Genomic DNA, 20,789 nt, shown 5'->3' on the forward strand with positions numbered 1-20,789 from the left:
CATATTTTGGACTGCCACTTTGTCTTCTTCATCCAGTTTTTAAGACCTTTGGGATTTTACCCACATTCAGTTTAAAAAAATTGTTATTAATCACAACTTCCTTGATACAATAAAAGCATTGTGCTCATCTCAGTGCATTTTATTCATTAATGACAGTGGCTCATTTAGTTTGTCTGCTAAACCATATACATACTTCTTTTAAGAAAATAGAAAGTGATCTTTATCTTTGTGTTGAAAACAATTTTTGTTGTTATTTAGAATCCAAATTCTATTTCTTACCACATGCATTCAAGCAAAATTTAATGAAGTTTGCTGAGTTTTTGATGAATGCCAGAATCTTTCAGGAATGTAACACTACTTCATAGAGTATATTCCATGGATCAGAAAGCATTCAGTGAACATTTGTGGGATCCCTGTTCAGTGCAAGGCACCAAGTCAGGGACTAGAAGTTGCAACAGTTAGAAATTCCCTGGTGGTCCAGGGGTTGAGATTCTGCACTTGCAATGCAGGGGACCCAGTTCGACCCTGATGAGGGAACTAAGACCCCACATGCTGCGTGGTGTGGGCCAAAAATAAAATTAAAAAAATTAACTGAAGTTGCAGCAGTCTCATTCAGATACAAAGAGCTGCATCAGAATTCTGACTACTGTTTGAGAGCACTTCAAGACAAAAAGCAGCAGAAACAAACATTTTCTCAAATAAAACTAGAAATCTTCAGCTGGAACCATGGTATGTAAAGAAAGGCTGCCAAATGCAGTGATGAAACAGGGATTTGGATATGCTGCTAAGAGAAATGTGACTGTAACTATCAGATGGAGCTGTGAGACCTCAGCTTTCTTCTGCTGAGCAGCAGAATTAGCAGTCACTGTTGGACTCCCCTTGTGGTAGCACTTCCATAGCAGGGACCGTGGGTTTCCTCCTGGCACAGGGAAGTTCCGCGTGCAGTGGGATGTGGCCAAAAAATGAAAAAATTAATAATCACTTTTGAAGAACTGGAATGGCGAGCTTGGGTTGGTGATCAGAGCTTCCCTGGCCCCTGTTTGCCACCAGAGAATAGTAGAGGAAGCAGGACTGAATAGAGAACCACAGACACACTTGCCGTCTTTGCAGGAAGTCACTTGCTGTGGTGATAAGACAGTGGAGAAATGCTTGAATTTATGGCTTGGAAGGGCACACTGTGTACCAGAAGAAAAAAAGATGGATGCACAGTAAAGTTATAGCCATTCACAGATACAGAAATAATCATTTAGCTACGCAGCTCCCACTCCTATAATGCAATCAAGAGATCCCTAAGGGAGAAAGATTATGCTGACCGTTGGCTTCTCTACAACCTTGATCACCTCTGTTAATTAACAGCTACGTGGCTGTCTAGGAGGAAATATGTTAGTACCTGCCTTAAACTAAAGTTAAATTTTATTTGGCTTCTCAAAGCCTTTGATATCCCCAGAGTACATAACACAATAGGTTTGAGATGGAAAACTCGATCTTCATCTGAGAAAAATAAGTTTTAGAGAAGATTCCATGTGAAAGTTGAAGAACTGGAAATGTTTCCCCTAAAGTTGTCTATGAATGTTTATTTCTTAAAAAGTCTTTGTTTAAAGTTTGAAAACTCTTGTGATAAATGTTTGAACAAGCAGCCACAATGAACAGATGTGCTGACCACTTTGGCTTTGCACATAAACAGGGAAGTCAGCATGGTAAAAGGTTAAGGTGGCTTCACCTTTCTAATGGAAAGATACACATTTTTATTGTTGATCCAGAAACAGTTTCAACCAGAAGAAGGTAGCACAGCCAAAAGTTAAGTCTAATGAAGCATAAAATACACTGTTGTGTATTGGAATTTTGGAAATATCTCAAAAATATGCCTATAAAAATATCTAATTAGCTAGCTAGCTTAGTGATTTTTTTTTCATTTTATACAGTTACGAGGACTTGAGCGGTTATACCTTACAACTGTCATTTTAAAATAATAATGGACATTCATAAATGTGTACAATACAAAAATAGTGTGCTTTGTGAATAAAATTCAACTTATTAGAAATTTTATTTTTCTTATTTGTGGTTATTTCAAAGACTTCCTACCGAACAGCCTTACAAATTAAAGTTTTCCTAAATAAAATAATTGGGATAAACAAAATAATTTTATATTATACTTTATAGAGTCAGAAATTATATTTTTATGTTGTTTTAAATTAACCTTAGTGTTTGCCTCTCAACATCCTTAGGATAACCTGGTTTTTCTATTGTGTGATTTCATTTTTAGAATTTCTCTTTTGAGTTTCACCCAGACCATGTCTGACATAATTGTGGTAATTTTGACAAATGTTTTCATTGTTAATGTTAACATCCCAATTTTAAATTACATGTTACTGAGAGGAAATTGTTTAAATGATACCGTTGAATTTAATCATTGTTTTAAAAAAATCTAGTAAAACAGAGTAGGGCTTCCTTCATAAGCCCTAAACACTGGAACTTTTTCTCAAAGTGTGTTCTCTTGAACCTTACCCTGAGCCTAGAGGTGATGCTAAATGCAGATTCCTGGGCCTGACCTAGGAATCTGATTTTGATTGAGGATCTTAAGTGATTCTGAAACTTACTGAAGTGTGAAAACCGCTATTCCAGAGCAACATTACTTAATCATGAGTGATTCATAATGGAAAGAGGTACCTCCAATCTTTGGTGGCAGAATATAAATAATAAATTAATAAAGTAAAACTATCCAGGAAACATACCTCCTTCCTGACATCTTGTTTATAATAGCCTTACTCAGATTTCATTGTCCTTTCTTTTTAGCTATGAAGTTTTATCCTCATTACTTTCCCAAAACACCAAATTTTGTGTGTGTTGAAATATAGTTGATGTATGGTATTATATTAGTTTCAGGTGTATTACACAATTATTTGACATTTGAATACATTATGAAATGATCACCACAATAAATCTAGTAACCATCTGTCCCTATACACAGTTATTATACTATTCATGGCCATAATCCTCATGCTGTGTATTTCATCCTTGTGAATTATTTATTATATATACCTCTTACTCCCCTTCACCTATTTTGCCCCACCCTCCCACCTCTTTACCATCTGACAACTACCCATTTGTTCTCTGTATCTGTGAGTCTGTTTTCATTTTGCAAAACATAGAATATTTTTTATCACTTTTTATAATCTGCCCTGTAATTACATACGGAATATTTATAAACTATGTTTACCTGAATTGCTGTAGAATGTCACATTAACTGCTATAAATGATCTATTTAGTAATTATTAAATATAGATCTCTATAGAGTTAATGCTAAATAACAAATTTGAATATTTTTGTTTTAATTCAATAAAATGGAACCAGTACAACCTCTGGTTTCACAAATGAAGTGGTTCAAAATGAGTATGTTGCTCTCATGGGGCCCTTGCACACTGCATTAGGATAAATAGCACATTTCTGTTATTTTCTTTTTTCCCCCCCTAAAACAAAGGCTACCTCTAATTTCACTCTTTCCACAAATCTTCGTGCACTAAACTATGTGCCAGTGACATGAGAAGCTCGTTTTGACGATACTGAGTCATCTCATGTCTAGTACATCATTTGTGAAACTGAAGTTGGCTATTATAATGCAACAGGTATGTAAATAACATTTATCAGTGATCTCTGTAAAATTGTTTCCTTCTTCCCCTTTTCATTATAAAAGGAAACTTTATTTCAGAGTAGAAAGTGCATTGTCTGAACTCATGAACACCCTCTCTATCCCTCCCCTCCCCAATTTGTTGCAGACCAGGATGAAAGAGCAGCTGAGCTCAGCAGGGAGCAGAACGAGAAAACCATCCGGAGCACGCAGACTGCGCTCCGCAATTTCCGGGAGTTCCTCATCTCCAAGTATCCTTCTGAAACAAGAGAGATCTATGTCATCCCTTGCAAGGAATTGGATGCCTACCTGGCCTCTTTCTTTGTGGATGCCAGGCAGAAGGATGGATCCGAGTATGAACCCAACAGCTTGGCCAATTACCAGTGTGGACTTGAACGGTACCTAAAAGAACACAGGTATGGCTACAGTATCACCAGGGATAAGGAATTCAAGCGCTCCCAAGAGGCACTCAAACAGAAGCAGATTGAACTCCGCTGCAAAGGAAAAGGAAATAAGCCACACAAGTCCATGAAGCTCACCTTTGCTGATGAGCTCATTCTGCGAAAGAGAGGGCTGCTAAGTCGCTATAACCCTGAGGGCCTGCTCAACCTCGTCTGGCTCAACAACACAAAAGCTTTTGGGCACTGCACAGGCTTCCACGGGTCTACCTTGAAGTGGGGTGACATTCGGCTCCGGGTAACAGAAACGGGACTGGAGTACTTGGAGTGGATGGGTCAAGACACTGGTGACCTAAATGCCAAAACCAAGAGAGGGGGCACAGACTCCCGTGTGTATGCCACCCAGCACGCGCCACAGACTTGCCCCGTACAGGACTATAAGGAGTATGCCCAGCGGCGGCCTCCTGCCATGCGCTATGAGGATGCCCCTTTCTACTTGTCCATCAAGCCAGTTGTGAACTTGGCGGCTCTGCATTGGTACAACTGCCAGGCCCTCGGCAAGAACAAGCTGGCCAAGATGGTAAAGACCATGTGCGAGAAGGGGAACATCCCGGGCAGGAAGACCAACTTCAGTGTGTATCAGAGCTGCAGCACCTTGTCCGAGGCCCAGAGCAACCAGCTGGTGCTTATCTGTAACAATCTGAGCCAGCAGGCCGCCCAGTCAGTGGCTGGGCACTCCAGCAGTGGCAATTTCATCGTCTCTGCTTCCTATGACTCGTCCTCAGACACGGCTTGACCAGGTGGCTTGGGCAAGATCCCAGTCTGGTTATTGTGTCCAGAGAAACTGTGATTAAGCACTGGTTCTTGTTCCCTTTCCTCTGCCCTCAGTATTAACTTTATACAAATATAAATATATAATATATTTTTCTTTTTACAAATAAGTCAATGCAGATAGTTTAGTATTACTGACATAGCATTTATAGGCTTAAAACAAATGTACTTGTGGTGATGAAATGTAATTACTGTTAAAGACTTTACAAAACCATATTCTCAGGCAACACAAACTAGAGAAGGAGTTTCGTTTTTGGAGTTTTTTTAAACTGTCAAAAAGGAAACTGAGAGTCAGCCTAGATACTTGTGTCCTCAACTCTTGCTTTTCCTTCCCACCCCCCTGCCTCTCATTTTTAGTCTATTTAATAAATGGCAGTATCTTTTTAATTTTTAAAATTCTCCATTAATCAGGAGGAGACAACACTAACTTTCCTGCTTACGCAAAACTGTCAGGTCCAGAATATGAAAATGTTGATATCAACTGGACAGATTTTTATATGCTTTTTTTTTAAGAATAGTTAGATTTTAACTTCTCTGCCTCATTTTTTGCAATTTATGAAAATCTAGATGTTTAGCTAACTTGTTGTGGGGCAAAGCGGGTGAGAAGGTGGGAATGAAGGTGCCGTTCTTTTTAGAAGCTGTATAATTTTTAATATGCAAAGTCCAATATTATGGCAAAAAAAGACTGTTACTAGCTCATTTTTATTGTTCTTGAACCTGAATAGAATTTTTTAGTTGTTTTCTAAGAAATCAATGTAAATGAAATTTTATTATCAGATTTACAAGAAATTTAAAAAACTACCAAAGCTTTGAAATGTTCCCAAGCATTAGATTGTGTATCAAACATAAAGAGAGAGTAGAAAATGGAAAAGTCTTACTGAAAATCGAGAAACACTAGTCAGGACCACAAAAAACTTATACTCTTCGAAGCCCAAATCCCCCGACTTTATTTATTAGGACTGAATTTCAGTCTTTTCCCAAGGGGATTGCTTGACTCTGTAGTTGTGATCAAAGGAATATTGACACTCACTTTAGGTAACATTTTGTTATCAAATTTAGTTGAATTCAAAGCACTCTTGAACATGTGCTGTTTCTGCTACAGTAAATATAAATGCATTTATGTGTGATAATCCTCAATCATAATAATTATAATTTTGATTAAGCAACCCTTCGTGGTGGTTTTTCCAAGGTCTTTATTTTTAAGCCTGTGGTGAATTATTACTTGAGATACTTTAATAATAATAAAGGAGTTTAGATGAGCAAGGTTCCTATCCTGTATAATCATTAACACATTAAAAAAAAGTCCCAATCTTAATTGTTTTGTTGGATCTGGGCTTCCTGTTGGCAAGTATTTGTTCTTCAAAGCATCCTCGTAATTCACATTAGCTAGGAAGGTAGGTGGCATTTTATGTTTTAATTATACGACCAGGACACATTTTGTTTTGATTTGCTTTGTTGAGTCATCCTGTTAGCTGAGCTTTCCCATGACCAGGCAGCTCTTCCCAACACTAAGTCATAAACAATAAACCCATTTCTCTAAATTGTGACCTTTCCTTGGCTTAGGAGTGGGAAGTCTGCCATGGCCTTTGTGTTAAGCAATCAGCTTCATTTCATGACTTTTCTGTCATAGAGAAGCAGCCAAAAACAAGACCAGAAGATACCTTTCTTTAATTTTTTGTGTTAGTGATGATGATAGCCACTAGTTTTGAGCCACTCTCTGCGCCAGCAGTGTGTGTGCTGAGTGATGCACATGCTCTCCTTATATAAGTAGAACTAATTTATGAAAATTAGAAAATCCAGATAAGCATACAGAAAACAAAATATATACTCATAAATCTGCTAGCCAAAAATAACCACTGTTAATATTGTGTTGGCCAGAAGGTTCATTCGAGTTTTCCCATAACATCATATAGAAAACCCAAACAAACTTTTTGGCCAACCCAATATTTTGGTAACTATATATTCAGATTTCAGTACATACATATTTATTTCTGTATACGTAATCTTGAATCCCTTCCACAACTTTGAAAAGAAGGCTAATTATCTCCATTTTACGTTGAGATCAATCCATAACAGGTTATATGCTAGGGAGATGGTACTGTTGTCTGACTCCAGAGTTTTTTCTGTTTACCTGAGTTCCAGCCTGTAATTAGTTTCCAGTGATTTGAGCCAGAGATGGGGACACAATGTCTTCCCATCTGTCAAGTCTATCTGATTAAAAGGAAGACTGAGTGATCTTTCATAATGGCACACTGTCTGTCCTCTAGTCCCCCCTCTTCTGCTTATTTTGAACCACAGAGCCTCATTCTCCCTGTTCTCTTGAAAAACATTCCTCTTCTTATTCTGTAGTGGGCTCAGAAATGCACATGACAGCCTACTGTGGAAGAACTCTTTTTAAAACAATTTTTCTTTTTTAACATAGGTTACCTCTCATAAAAAAAGATTTACATCGTGCATTTTGTTTTTGCATTGACATACTTTTAAAAATTCTTAATTTGTTATTTGACAGCAAAGTAGGTTTGTCATGGGGAAGGTTCGTCAGTATGCTCTTAGAAAGCAGAACTAGGAAATTTCGAATTTCTATTTGTGTATGTATATTGAGGTACGAAAGTGAAAAGCTCCTGTTTAATCCTCTAGCATTTTCATTTGGAAGAATGCAGATTGTGAATTATTTTTTACTTATTTATATTTTGCTTTAGTAACTTAAACCAAATAGGAACGTTGTGACATTTAGATTTAGAAAACTGTCTTCCGAAGAGTGACTTGGTAGAATTTTCACTGAATTGTATTATCTGGGATAATTAAATTATGAAAAATTATTGGCAGCTACCTCTAAATTTTGTGTTTTTGTATAAACGATACTGAGGATATACTACTGCCAGATGCCATATTTTTTATTTGTTATTTTAACTTTAAAAAACGTACATCCATATTGTGGCAGTAGTAGATGCCAAAATCGTGTTTGTGCTTTAGCAAAAATTCAGCAGTCCAGCAGTCTTCACTATAACTGACCGTGTTGCCTTTCCAGGCAATCCCATGGTTCATACAAAAATAAGACCGTATTTGCAAAGTTTACACTTTAAGGTCAGTGTAATGTCATGTAAGAAATTTTCTAGTGCCCCTCCTATGACTGGAAGTTTTGGTCTGTCTACAACAGAAATGCCAAACCCATTTGTCAGCATTTGGATGACATAGCTGCATAATTTAGTTTTTCTTCTATATTCATGTGAGTGACTGGCTATTGAACATCGTAGATGGTAGCAGTTTTTTTAAAAAAAATCAAACATAGTGCTTGAAAGGTTAGAGATATTCAGGATGTTTATCCAACGGAACTTACTCTGAAGAGTCCATCTGTTTCCAAGGTTAGGGCTGGTCTGAATATGATTTATACTATATCAGGTACTTGAAGTATTTTTATTATAGTTATTTTTCCCTATATTAAATCACTTCTGATCTGCAGAAGAATGGTCGAAGTGAAGATCGGGTCTCCCTGGTTAGCCGATACTTTCATTGAATTAATTTGTCTAAGTCACATGGCTTAGGTTCTAGGTACCGTGAAATCAGACGACTTAACTGAGATGAAAATTTATAGTCATATCATCAAATACTTGAAAACCTAGGGTCTAGAGACTTAAGAGGGGTACAGAGATGTATAAAATAGTTCCTGCCTTCAAAAGGTTTATAAAAGATACCGTGATAAAAGTTTGATTTCATTTTTGAGAGCCCAGCAAAATACTCTATGCCAGGACTATTTTGCATAGTTTCTCGAACTTTGTACTCATACTGTCTGACCATTATTTAGCCATTTAATGTGTTGGTTTGTTGTAGAATATTTAATACTGCTTTGAGTATTTTGTGGTGGATCTTCCTTAGACCCTGTTTTAAAGTCAGTAATAAGACAAAGCCATTTCTACACCATCCAATGTGTTTACATAGAGGCACACATGCATAGGAATGTGCAGATGATCGTCCGTGGGTGCCGGTTATCCCAGTTACTGAGTTCTTACAGTGTACCATGGTACTGAGTACTTCTAGATTGTTTCACTTAATTCTTACAATTGCCTGTGAGAGTATCATCATTTCTCTTTTACAAATGAGGAAAGCCAGAAAAGTCAAATAGGTTGCCCACATCACTTAATACATAAGGGCATCAGGAGCGGAAACTAGATCCAGATACCATTAAGCACTGGCCTTTTCTGCTGTAGCTGCCTGTTCACCAGATGATTTACTGTGCTTCTGTGGACTCTCTGAAGTGATAAATTATAAATGGAATTCCTGGTGTAATAAAATCATCCATATTTTTTCAACTCTGAATTGAGAGCAGCGCCCTCACCTGGCTATTTGTTGGCATAAAATTGTATAAGCCCCTCGAACTGGTTCTTTTGAGATGAAACATTCAGCAAAGTTTTTACTTTTTTTTTGCTTAGCCATGAATAGAGCGCAAAAGTTTGTATCATTCTTTAAAGAACTCTTAGTTTTGTCTTCTGGTGAATGTGCATATGCACAAATAATTATATTTTTAACAAATGGTTGTCTTTTGTTTTTATCCCATGTAAACCAAAAATCCTATTTCAAAAGTTTCTTCTAATTTAGACAGAAACAGGGGAGGTTCTAGGCAGAGGGAATAGCTCTCTTAAGCCCAGGAGCTGATATTGTCATCCACTAGATACTGAATTTTGATTGCCAGTCTGCCAGAAAGTTTAGTCTTCTCTGCAAATCGGTGCTAGCAAATTAACTATTTAATAGAGGATTTTGTTATTATTTTGTTTTGGTTTTTTAATCAGTCAGAATTGTTTTTAACAGAAAGCCTGGTGGCTCAGACGGTAAAGAATCTTCCTGCAATACAGGAGACCCAGGTTCGATCCTTAGGTTGGGAAGATCCCCTTGAGAAGGGAATGGCTACCCATTCCAGTACTCTTGGAATTCCTGAAGAATTCCATGGACAGGAGAGCCTGGTGAGCTACAGTCCATGGGGTCACAGAGTTGGATACGACTCAGGGACTAACACTGCAGGAAAATGCTATCCTGTGATTCTCAGTATTGGAGATCAACTAGAACCACTCAAATTTTTTCTACTTTGACTATCTCCACAGTTTTAGATATTAGAGACAGACACTTCTGATTTTAATCAGCTTTCTTCTGATTAGTTTTCTTTATCTACAGGAAAGAAAAGTTTTGATCTTTGTTCCTCTGGCCAAAATAAAGCTGTACTATTTAACATCTATAGATAAAAACTCTCTACCATGTGATAACAGAAATAAATTTCTAAACCTAGGGAGAAAAATCTGGGAGAGTGTATGATAATTTATTACAGTAAGGTATTTTTAAAAGGTTTATTCATGAAAAAGTAGTTATAAATACTAAGGAATTAACAAGTTCTTTATCAATCAGTGTGAAAGATCTCTCTCAAATAGAACTCCTTTATACAAGATATTATTTATCTCTACATATCTACCGTATGATATGATATAGTTACTTAATAAGAAACATCATTGGCAAGGGCACCCTCGATTATTTTTTGTTTCATTTTTCCCTTAATGCATGGTATTCAAGCATGGTATTCAAATAATTGCTTCTTCTCCCCACTGAATTTGGCTGAGGTGATGAATGCATAGCTTCTCATAAGGCAAAGTGATGAAAATATGATTTTAAAAGATCTTGTCATGCAAAATTCTGGGATAAAGAAATGTACTACGTGATCATCCTTTGGTGGCAGGTGTAATTTTTTAAATATGTCTATTTATTTGGCTGCACTGGGTCTTAGTTTGGCATGAGGTATCTAGTTGCTGACCATGGATGGAACCCAGGCCCCCTGCATTGGGAGCACAGAGTCTTAATCACTGGACCACCAGAGAAGTCTCATGGTGGTTGATCTATATCTAATGATACAAAAACAGAAAAGAGGGGATGATTTTGCTAAACCCCCTACAACTGTGATTTCACTTTCTAGACAGAAAAGAAAGAATCAAAATCTCTCGTACACCGCCCTATTTGTGAATTGACTGATTGGGCCTGCCAAGGCTGAAGGAAACACATAATTTGGTATTGAAGATTGCATTAGTTTTTGAAAGAAAGCATTGTAATACCTTTAAATTGTGTTTTTATGTAAACCATGACTTTATTGAATTAGACTCTTTAATTAGGTCATAGTACTAATTTGATCGGAATATTAATTAGGTCAGAGTATTAAAGTAACCTTCATCTTTATTGAGTGAATTATAATCATAAAGGCTAGACCTAGAAACGGAGAAGGCAATGGCAACTCACTCCAGTACTCTTGCCTGGCAAATCCCATGGACGGAGGAGCCAGGTAGGGTAGTCTGCAGTCTGGTAGCCTGGTAGCTGCAATCCATGGGGTCGCTAGGAGTCGGACATGACTGAGCGACTTCACTTTCACTTTTCGCTTTTATGCACTGGAGAAGGAAATGGCAACCCACTCCAATGTTCTTGCCTGGAGAACCCCAGGGACGGGGGAGCCTGGTGGGCTGTCTATGGGGTCGCACAGAGTTGGACACAACTGAAGTGAGTTAGCAGCAGCAGACCTGGAAAGGACCTAGGATCATCAGGCCTGGTGATTTTCAGTGCTGTGAGGAGTGACCATGTCTTCTTAGGAGGCGGGGCAGGGAGGGCAAACAGATGGATGGAGATTGCATAGGGAGCACTTTCTAAAACAGATCCCCCAGGAATTCTCATGTTCCCTGTGCTCCTAACTTCTTACCTGGAGACTCACTAGACTGAATGAACTACCTCTATTACATATCCTTCTTGTGTGCCAGGCTGGAAAATAAGATTGGAAACATCTCATCTAATCCATCCCTCTTGTTTTATAGAAGAGAGAAACAGCCCCAGAGAGTTGAGATGAATACCTAGATGTACACACTTTGTTAGAATCAGAGCCGAAGTGTAATCCAGACACCCTGACTTCCAGTCTGTAGATAGGGCTTAGGAAGAACAACCCTACATTCCCACTGAGTAAGAAGCGGTATCCTTTTCTTGTTTTGAAAATTTTAATAGTTTTTTAAGCTCTCAAGTTTCTATTAAGAAAGAGATTCAAACTGCCAGTTTCCAAATAGGCTATTTTGCATGTGAACTTTTACATTTCATTGTATAATGTTATACCTGGATTACAGCAACTTCTTTTGAGATTTGATGGGATAATCCTTAAATATAATCAGTCATCTTTTAACATCTTTCAGCCTACCCCATTTATATTCAGTTTTCATTTCTAGAGGAGAAACAAACTATAGTTTTCAAATATGTGAATTCCAGTCATAGATTATGAACTTAAAAAAGTAACTTTTTATTTAAAGTGGTATTCTTTTGACTATCCAGATATATAGCATCTGTATTATTGGGTTTTTTAATGTACTGTGCTCTTTTTTAGTCTGGAAAGTTTTTAGTTTGTAGGTAAAATCGTCTTAGAGGGTTGGGACATCTTAAATCAAAACGATTAAATTTTTATCAACATAACTAGGATGTTTGTGAAATGTATTTAGAGATAGACAGGGGAAGGAAAATGGGAACTAATGAAAGAGGCCTACCGCAGGAAGATCCACAGATACAAACTGTTTGTAAATTTCTATATTATCCACATTACTCTTCCAAACAAGGATTCAAACAAGTATACTTTAAATCTCACAAATTTTTATTTTGTAAGTTATATTTACCAGATCATAGTTGACGATGAAAGATGAAATTCTAAGATGTTAAAAGGTACAGTGGAATTATTTGTCTTTTGAATGCAGAGTTGGATTTTTCTAGGGTTCTAATGTTCTTGGTGTTACACTGGACTTAGACATTTTTCCGTCATACACTCATTTTAAGGAGCTTTGAAAATGCTTTGGCATAGTTTATTTATTTGTGGTAAGTAGAATTAGGAAGAATCAGCAATATAGAGTCCTAACAGTATTTGTGCATACTGTATTTAAGTGATTTTTATGCCTGTTTACTTTCTGTGATTCTTAAATTTTATAAATCAAATACCTTAGCATACTTCCACTAGAAATTAATTTATAATTGATTATTTATGCTGGATGAAGTAGAAGTTTCATTTTAGTATTAATCCACTCAGATTAACTGAACTTTTATATCTACAATTCATTATATTACAACTTTTTAAATAGCATTTATAACAAAAGAATTTTGTTTTATAAAGTATTTGTTACAAAAAAAAAAAAAACACCATCTTGCCAAAAACCATTACAGTCTCTATGCATTGTGTATATTCTGTGATGTCACTGTTGAGATTTTGCATGTTGTTGTAGGTGCTCTTTCATATGTGTGTTTGTGGTGTTTATGTGGAATTGTTAACCATTGCTGCTATCACTTATTGTAGTTAATCTGAAAAACTGTGCGAAGAGGCTGTGCCCGTCAACATTTGTACGTGTGACTTGTGCAAGTACGTCCTTCGCTGTTTGATACTCTGAGCCCGTACTTAGTGGCCTCTACAGAAGGAAGTGTTGTAGTTGTCAGGGGATGCCAACGTCAAAATCTTGCTTCATGTTTATAATTCCAGGTCAGCTTTCCTTCTGCACTTTCCCTAACTCTTTGAAAGGGAAACATTTGTAAAAAGAGAAAGCAAGAATTCTGAGCTTTCCTAGTACCCCCCACCGTAAATTTTTTTTCCCCCAATACTAGAGAAATTCCATAGAATGTCAATGTAGCAGCATAATTTCCCTTGATCTAGGTATTTTAGGTTGAAGAATATAACAACAGAAGACTGTGGTGGCGGATACATTATCTTTGTTGGTTATCATGCCATATTGTCTGAATTTCATTTAATAGAGTATTTAGCATTTTCCTTTTGTTTATAAGGGACCATGAAAAGCCCAGCTTCCCAGGTGGCTAGGTGGTAAAGAATCCACCTGCAAATGCAGAAGACATGGGCTTGATCCCTGGGTTGGGAAGATCTGGAGGAGGAAATGGCAGCCCACTCCAGTAGGCTTGCCTGAGAAATCCCATGGACAGAGGAGCCTGGCGGACTACAGTCCAAGGGGTCACAAGAGTCAGACATGACTTAGCAACTAAACAACAATATGAAAACCCCGGAGTTCCCAAATATTAACTTTTATATTCAGCATCTGCATAGACTTAACATACCTGGTTGTCTTATGACCATCAGAATCCTTTCATGCCCACCTGTCTTTAGTTTGCTTCCTGATATTTGTGACTTGCCTCAACAATTCCCAACTTACTGTGACATTAGAATATTATTTCAGTGGGTTAATTCTATTTTATTAAAATTTAATGGAGGTAAATTGCATACGTACTTAATACATTATTGGGCTTCCCTTGTGGCTCAGCTGGTAGAGAGTCCACTTGCAATGCGGAGACCTGGGTTTGATCCCTGGGTTGGGAAGATTCCCTGGAGAAGAGAAAGGCTACCCACTCCAGTATTCTGACCTGGAGAATTCCCTGGACTCTATAGTCCATGAGGTCGCAAAGAGTCGGACACGACTGAGTGACTTTCACTTAAAATGGAAGGGAAATATCATAAAATGTTAAGAAAAAAGGCTCTTCTTAAAGAACCTTTTCACACCAACTTTGCAAAACTCCTCACTTCAAGTGCAGGATTTCCTTCTGTCTGTTCAGTGGGTTTATACTTATAATATCCTTATAATAAAGGGACAGTCTTCTGAGTTACATTGAGGCTTTCTGTGTGACTGTCGGTAACAGGCAATACTGTATTTGGAAACGTTGCTTCTGAAATTCTGGTTTAATTCTAAGAATATTAAAATGAATTCATCAAAGCCCCGGCCACTTCTTTGCTTATAGGAAAAGAAAGGTATATTTTATGTTGAGCCTTTTCTCCAGAATATGCTTTAAGCATTTGTCACTCAATGGAGGTGACAAAGAAATAAAGGAAATTCAATTATGTATGTTCTGAAGAAATCATGTCCTTGTTCAGTGGCCTCTGAAGTGACACAAAAATATTTCTTGTTTCCTGCATCTGGAGTTTTCAGGCAAGATCTTTGTACTTAGAATTCTGTTTATATGAACACCAAAGATTCTGGCATGATATGTCCTGGAACGATGACTAATAGTTTCTATTAAATAGCTATGGATACATTTATTGAGTCCTGCTTTTGGGTTTATTTGCCCTCTTTGGGTCTTTTGTACATTTTGTATGTCTGTCCTGAGGCCTTTATGCCTAGGGCAACTTTTTAATCAAATAATACATATATATTTATTAGGTTTCTAATGTATAGAGTTTGTTCTCACCATGACTTTAAACTTTATTTCATTGCTAAAGTTAGACATAGATTTGCCAGATTAGCCTCATAGTTTGGACATTTTTTGTTGTAACCTGAAAATGTAGCTTATAACCCCATAGGCCTGGTAGATGATGACTAGAAACATTTTGGATTCAGTAGAATCTCTTATAGAAACTCATTTATTTGTTAATGTAAAGAACTTGGTGATTTCATAAAATGAAAGCTGTATACAACTTAAGTTCTTCCATCTTTCTTGTAAGAATGACTTTAAGATTCTTTTTATTCTACCACTTATAAGTTAATTGGGAATAAAAAGGTAGATTTACCAATTTAGTATAATTTAACACTAAGCATCTGTTTAGAAATGTAATCACCACAGTTAATACTTAGAAAAGTCATATAGAAAAATACAGTACTGTTCTTTGAAGATGGGTTTATTTCCCCCCTTTTGATGGATTGTCAATATGAATGTATATTTTCTGGCCACTTAGCTTTTAATTGATTTACGTGAAAAAAAGCATATGTGTGCCTGTTCACTCAAACCATATTTAAAATTCTCTTTTTAAGCTGCTACAATTATAATATATGAAAGAAGAAAGAGAAAGGTGAATTGAGGAAGAGGGAAATTTCTGTTAATATTTAAAATATGTAACTGTGATACCCTTGGTTAATTAATCCTCTGCCTTTTGATATTTGTAATAATACAGGAGAATTTTTTTGTTATTAAGAATATACTGTTGGTTTCATTTTTGTTTTGCTGCTCACTGATCTTTAACACCAAGATGTTTTCATCTTTATCAGTTCAGTTTTTGCTTCATATTTGTCTGTGTACCTGTGCTCTAAATAAAATTATAGTTTTATGTCCCAGTGGCTTATTCTGTTATGTGATAATGGTTATCTCTAATGTAGTGTGACTTTCTATCGTTTTCAGTATTTGTTGGTACAGCCTAAAACTTATAGAAATAAAAAAATCCAATAAAATCAGTTAATGAACATCAGTGATGTCTCTATAATGAGAGCGTGCTTTAATCCTAGTGTTTTATCTGTGGTTGGGTATGACTAGTCTTCATTCATTTACTCAATGGTTTTCTGCAAAGCTGGCTGATTTTTTATAGCTACAACAAACAGTTTAAAAGGCGAGTTAAACCACAGTTAAAAAAACTTGTCCTGTCACCACGCATTAGCCCAGGTAACAGTCAGTGCAGACTGAGCAGAGCGTTTTGCGTCAGTTGTTTTCTAACCACTGAGGAGGGCAGGTCATGCAAGTGCTCAGACGAAGCTCCTGAGTAGGGAATACACTTTCGGACGAAGCTCCTGAGTAGGGAAGACACTTTCGGAAGGCGTTTATAGCTAATTAATCATATGCTTCCTGGAGCCCCAGGCCTAAAAGTCCTGTTGGTGGAGCAGAAGTCTCCACTGCAAACTCGGTCTTTCTGTCCATCTGTGGAGTTGTGTCAGCCAGTTGTATGAAGTCATGCCAAGCTAAGTAGATGTCAGGTTCTAGACTTCCTCATTTTTAGGAAAATTTTTCGGTTCAGATACAATTCTCTGTGTGCAATTTGTTGCATTTAGCACATTTGACAATGTTCTTTGGAATAGGAATGGTTGTTCAAAATGATTATAATTATCAGTTTCACACATCCTTGTTGTGTCACTAAGATTATTTAATAAACCCCCAGAAAATATAGTGTTCTCTCTCACAGTTCATTATTTTGCAAAAGTGCAAATAAATTTCTTCCATATCTGTGGATAGTCTCCCAAAGTATTTATTCATAGAAAGCTGAATATTCCTAATAGAAATAATTACTGTATTTTTGTATTATAATACTTTAAATTGTATTGGAAACTACTTTATAAGTAGTTATAACTAAGTTTGTGTTTTTAGAACTCTAGACACAAGGGATTCATCTTTAAATGTGTTTACAAGTTAAGCATTTAAAATGTAACAAATTTTATTTTCCCAGTAGGGGAAGAATATTAGAATTTAAGTTGAGGAATATTTACCCTACAAGTCAGAAAATGTTTTCTTTTTAAAAGTTTTATTCATCTATTTTAAATTAATGATAATCTTTTCTAAGAAGGTTTCAAATTACTAAAAATAACTAATATGTATAAAATATTTAATGTTGGTACTATATCTAAAAAGTAATGTTTAAAAAAACATTGAATTTGGTGGCAAACATTTTCAGACTGAATATTTTTTGCTTTATTGAAATTCATAATGATCTAAAAATGTGAAAGCAATAATTGCCTTGCTTTTTTAAGCATTATTTACTCTCCGTGATAAATTGTAGAGTTTTGGTTTCCCAGTGCATAGAGTTATGTTTATACTATGCTGTAGTCTGTTAAGTGTGCAATAAGCTTTATGTCTAAAAGAACAAGTGTGCTTTTCCACAGTGGCTGCACCAGTTTTCATTCCCACCAACAGGGCACAGTTGTTCCTTTTTCTCCACATGCTTACCAACACTTATGTTTTTTGTCTTCTTGACAGGTGTGAGGTGGTATCTCATTGTGGTTTTGATTTGCGTTTGCCTAGTGATAAGTGATGTTGAGGATCTTTTCATGTGCCTGTTGGCCATCTGTATGTCTTCTTTACATAATACTTGCTTTCTTGGTTCCTTATTTTGTTTTTAATTTGTCTCAAGTTTTGCTTGATAGGTTGCAGATGTTAGACTTTTGTTTTTGTTTAACTTTTTCTGGCTAATACCTTTTATTTACTCTCTGATTTGAAAATACATTCTAATAGTTAATTTCTTTCATGTTTTTTTTTGTTTTTAACAAATTTAAATATATATATTTAATATAAAAATTAATTCACATTGGTCATCTCTCCCTTTTTTTCTTCTTTGTTCCTTATCCTTCCCAAAGAGGATGAGATCCTAATCATATTTTTTAATATCTTTCCTCTCTTCTTTTTCCCTTATTATTGAAATTATGGGGAATTTTAGTTCAAGATTTTGTTCCATCACACCCCATCTCTTTTCACAGTCTTAACAGTTGTGTTGAGCTCAGTTGCCACATTACCTAGCGTTAGGAGTAAATTATTTGCTTCTCACTCACTATACCTTGTACCCAATATCTTTCCCTCTCTTTGATTCAGTTTTTCTTTTGTTTGCAAATATCCATGACCTTTTTTTTTTTTTAAGAAAGGGTGTTTGGATGATACTCTCTTTATGATTGATAATACCTTTCTTTTTCAAGTGATACTTTAGTTAGGTAATAGAATTCTTAATTTTGGTTGTTTTCCCTCACAACTCTGAGTAGACTTGAGTCAATGTATTTTAGTATTTGGTATCACAGCTGAAAAATCTAATTCTTGTTACTGTCGCAGTGGCTCTCCACAGCCCCTGCTCTAGAAAGATTACAAAGTTTTCTTTTTGTTCTCAAGCTTTGGAAATTTCACCAAGATATGTTTATGTGTCTTTTCAATGTGTGTGTTAGACAGTTCATGAACCTTAACACTCTAAGGATTAAAATCTTTCTTTGATCAATGGGGTTTTCATATGTCTTGGATTATTTTATCCTGTTCTCTAACTTTTTCTTTTAAATTCTTATAAGATGGATTTTTAGTTTCATTAGTCTATCTTGTATGCCTCTTAGCTTCACTCTCATCAGTTTTTTACTACTTTGCCTGCCCTTCATGGAAAAGTGCTTCCTAGTAACTAATTTGTCCTTTAGCCATGTTCATTCTAATACTCAGCTCTTCGGAGGATTTTTAAAATGTGTTTTTCCATCATTTAAACTTTCCAGGATCTTTCTTGTTCTTCTCTTTTCCTTTTTTAAAAAAATTAATTTTTATTAGAGTATAGTTGCTTTCCGTTGTTGTGTTAGTTTCTGCCGTTCAGCAAAGTGAATCAGCCGTACATGTACATGTCTCCCCTCTTCTTTGGATTTCCTTCCCATTTAGGTCACCACAGAGCATTCATTAGAGTTCCCTGTGTTATACAGTATGTTCTCATCAGTTATTTTATACTAGTGTCAATAATGTATATATGTCAATCCCAACCTCCCAGTTCTTCCCACCCACCCCCTTTCCCCTTGGTTCTCTTTTCCTTTTGCAATAAGAGCTGTTCTTGTTTTAAGTATGCATTATCCTCTCAAACCTCTGTATTGATCTTTTAAATTCTTTTTTTTTTTTTTTCTGGTTTTCTGAATTGTCTGTTTTCAAGTAGAGGATAGGGAACATGAAATTAGTTGCTCTGCTTGTATAACTTGTTAACTTCCACGCCTTTAAGTTTTACCCAGTTGCCAGGTGATGCTTGTTTGTATGCTCACATTTTAAAATGAAAGTCTGGATTTAACATTGATAGCTTATAGGGATTTCCTTAGACCATGTTCGAGGGTCCTGTTTGAGCCTGGGCAGAGCTCACTTTTGTGGGTAATAGTTGAGCACAGGGTTCTGCAGGTGGACTTCACCCGGCTGTAATGCTGGACAAAGAAGTATCCATGAAGAAGCTTCCCTGCACGGTATAAAATAGAAGACAGGCTGGGAGCCAGGAGCCCTCTCCAGTGTAGACACAGCAGGGGTGCTACCTGAGAGATGGAGCACATTGGGGGTTTCTTACTTTTTATAGCTGCTTTCCTGTTCTCCCCTCTCTATCCAGTGGGGCCGCCCAGAGTTACCTTAGGCAGTGCCCCCTTTTCTCTCTGACCTTGGGGGTAGTAGCCTTCCACTGCAGATCCACTCACTTTACACACTGTGCTGTAAATGATGTAAGTGGAAGCTGTGTATAGAAAGTAGGATAATCGTTCAGATCTGGCCATCCTTAGGCTCTACTCCCACAGCCCCTCCTAACTCTGAGCTCAGAGTTTGCCTATTCTCTAGTGGGAAACATTCAAAGGCTTCTTTAGTAGTCCCTCCTTTTCCCTGTATTCAGCTGTAAGTTCTTACTTTTGTTTGTTTCTTCATGAGGATGCTCTCCTAAAAATGTCCCCAGCACCACAACACTACAACTTATACTCAGAATTTTTAAAAAGCAGTTAAAGAGACATAATTTAGTCCTTAAATACAGTCAATAAGGAACCGTGTATGCTGTTTTATTTTCACAGATTTCTTTTCCCATTATGTAAGCATACAAGCATTCTTTCCCTGTTTCTTTATATACTAGGACTTGGTTTCCATTTTCAGTGTACAGTCTCTGTTTCTGTGATAGAAAATTAAATTATTTAAGCCCTTATAATTGTTTAATGTAATAATTAAACTTAGGCATCCTGTCTTGCAATGTACTCTTTTCTACTCCTATGTATATTAAAGTGATAGGGACTAGACTGTGTTGCAAATAAGTCATTTTTGTATTGTTGTTCAGAAAAGCTATAGTGAAACTATAGTGGTTATTTAAATCAGACTTATGAAGGTTAGTCTGAGTAAATTGGGAGGCAAGGATGTTTTTCAGAAGCACAAATGGCTAGTACCTAAATTGTGTTCCTTACTAAACGCTGTATCCCTATAGTACCTGATTCCTTTGCTGTAGTGACCAGAGTGGAGTCAGCAGGACCCAGGAGCAAACCAGGAGTTGGCTGTAATATTTTCCAACTCCATGACTTGGGACAGCACAGTGCCTGGTACAGAGAGAGTACTTCAGTAAATACTGGATTAATGATGGATGAACTTACTAAGTGTATGAGGTTCAGATTCCTTACCTGTAAAATAGGTATAACAGTAGGATTGCTTAGAGACACAGATAATTTATATGACCCTTAGCCTATAGTGAGCATTTAATT

The 20,789-nt window shown here is 36.5% G+C and overlaps 1 protein-coding gene across 4 annotated transcripts in view; it reads left to right on the top strand.

Annotated features, from left to right (window-relative positions):
- KIAA1958 (KIAA1958 ortholog) overlaps positions 1-20,789 on the top strand; it is a 130,732-nt gene that overhangs the window by 87,316 nt on the left and 22,627 nt on the right. Inside the window, exon 3 of one of the 4 annotated variants that reach the window (XM_027550517.1) lies at positions 3,774-4,823. The exons of 1 other annotated variant lie outside the window; for it this stretch is intronic. In XM_027550517.1, coding sequence (XP_027406318.1) covers positions 3,774-4,819 — 1,046 coding nt within the window. In that variant the 3' untranslated portion in view covers positions 4,820-4,823. Of the gene's footprint in view, positions 1-3,773; positions 6,143-20,789 lie in introns of those variants that run through there. 2 more of the 4 variants (XM_027550520.1, XM_027550518.1) reach the window with 2 other exon arrangements.

The sequence above is a fragment of the Bos indicus x Bos taurus genome, chromosome 8 (assembly GCF_003369695.1).
Source record: "Bos indicus x Bos taurus breed Angus x Brahman F1 hybrid chromosome 8, Bos_hybrid_MaternalHap_v2.0, whole genome shotgun sequence".
NCBI classification, from domain to species: Eukaryota; Metazoa; Chordata; class Mammalia; order Artiodactyla; family Bovidae; genus Bos; species Bos indicus x Bos taurus.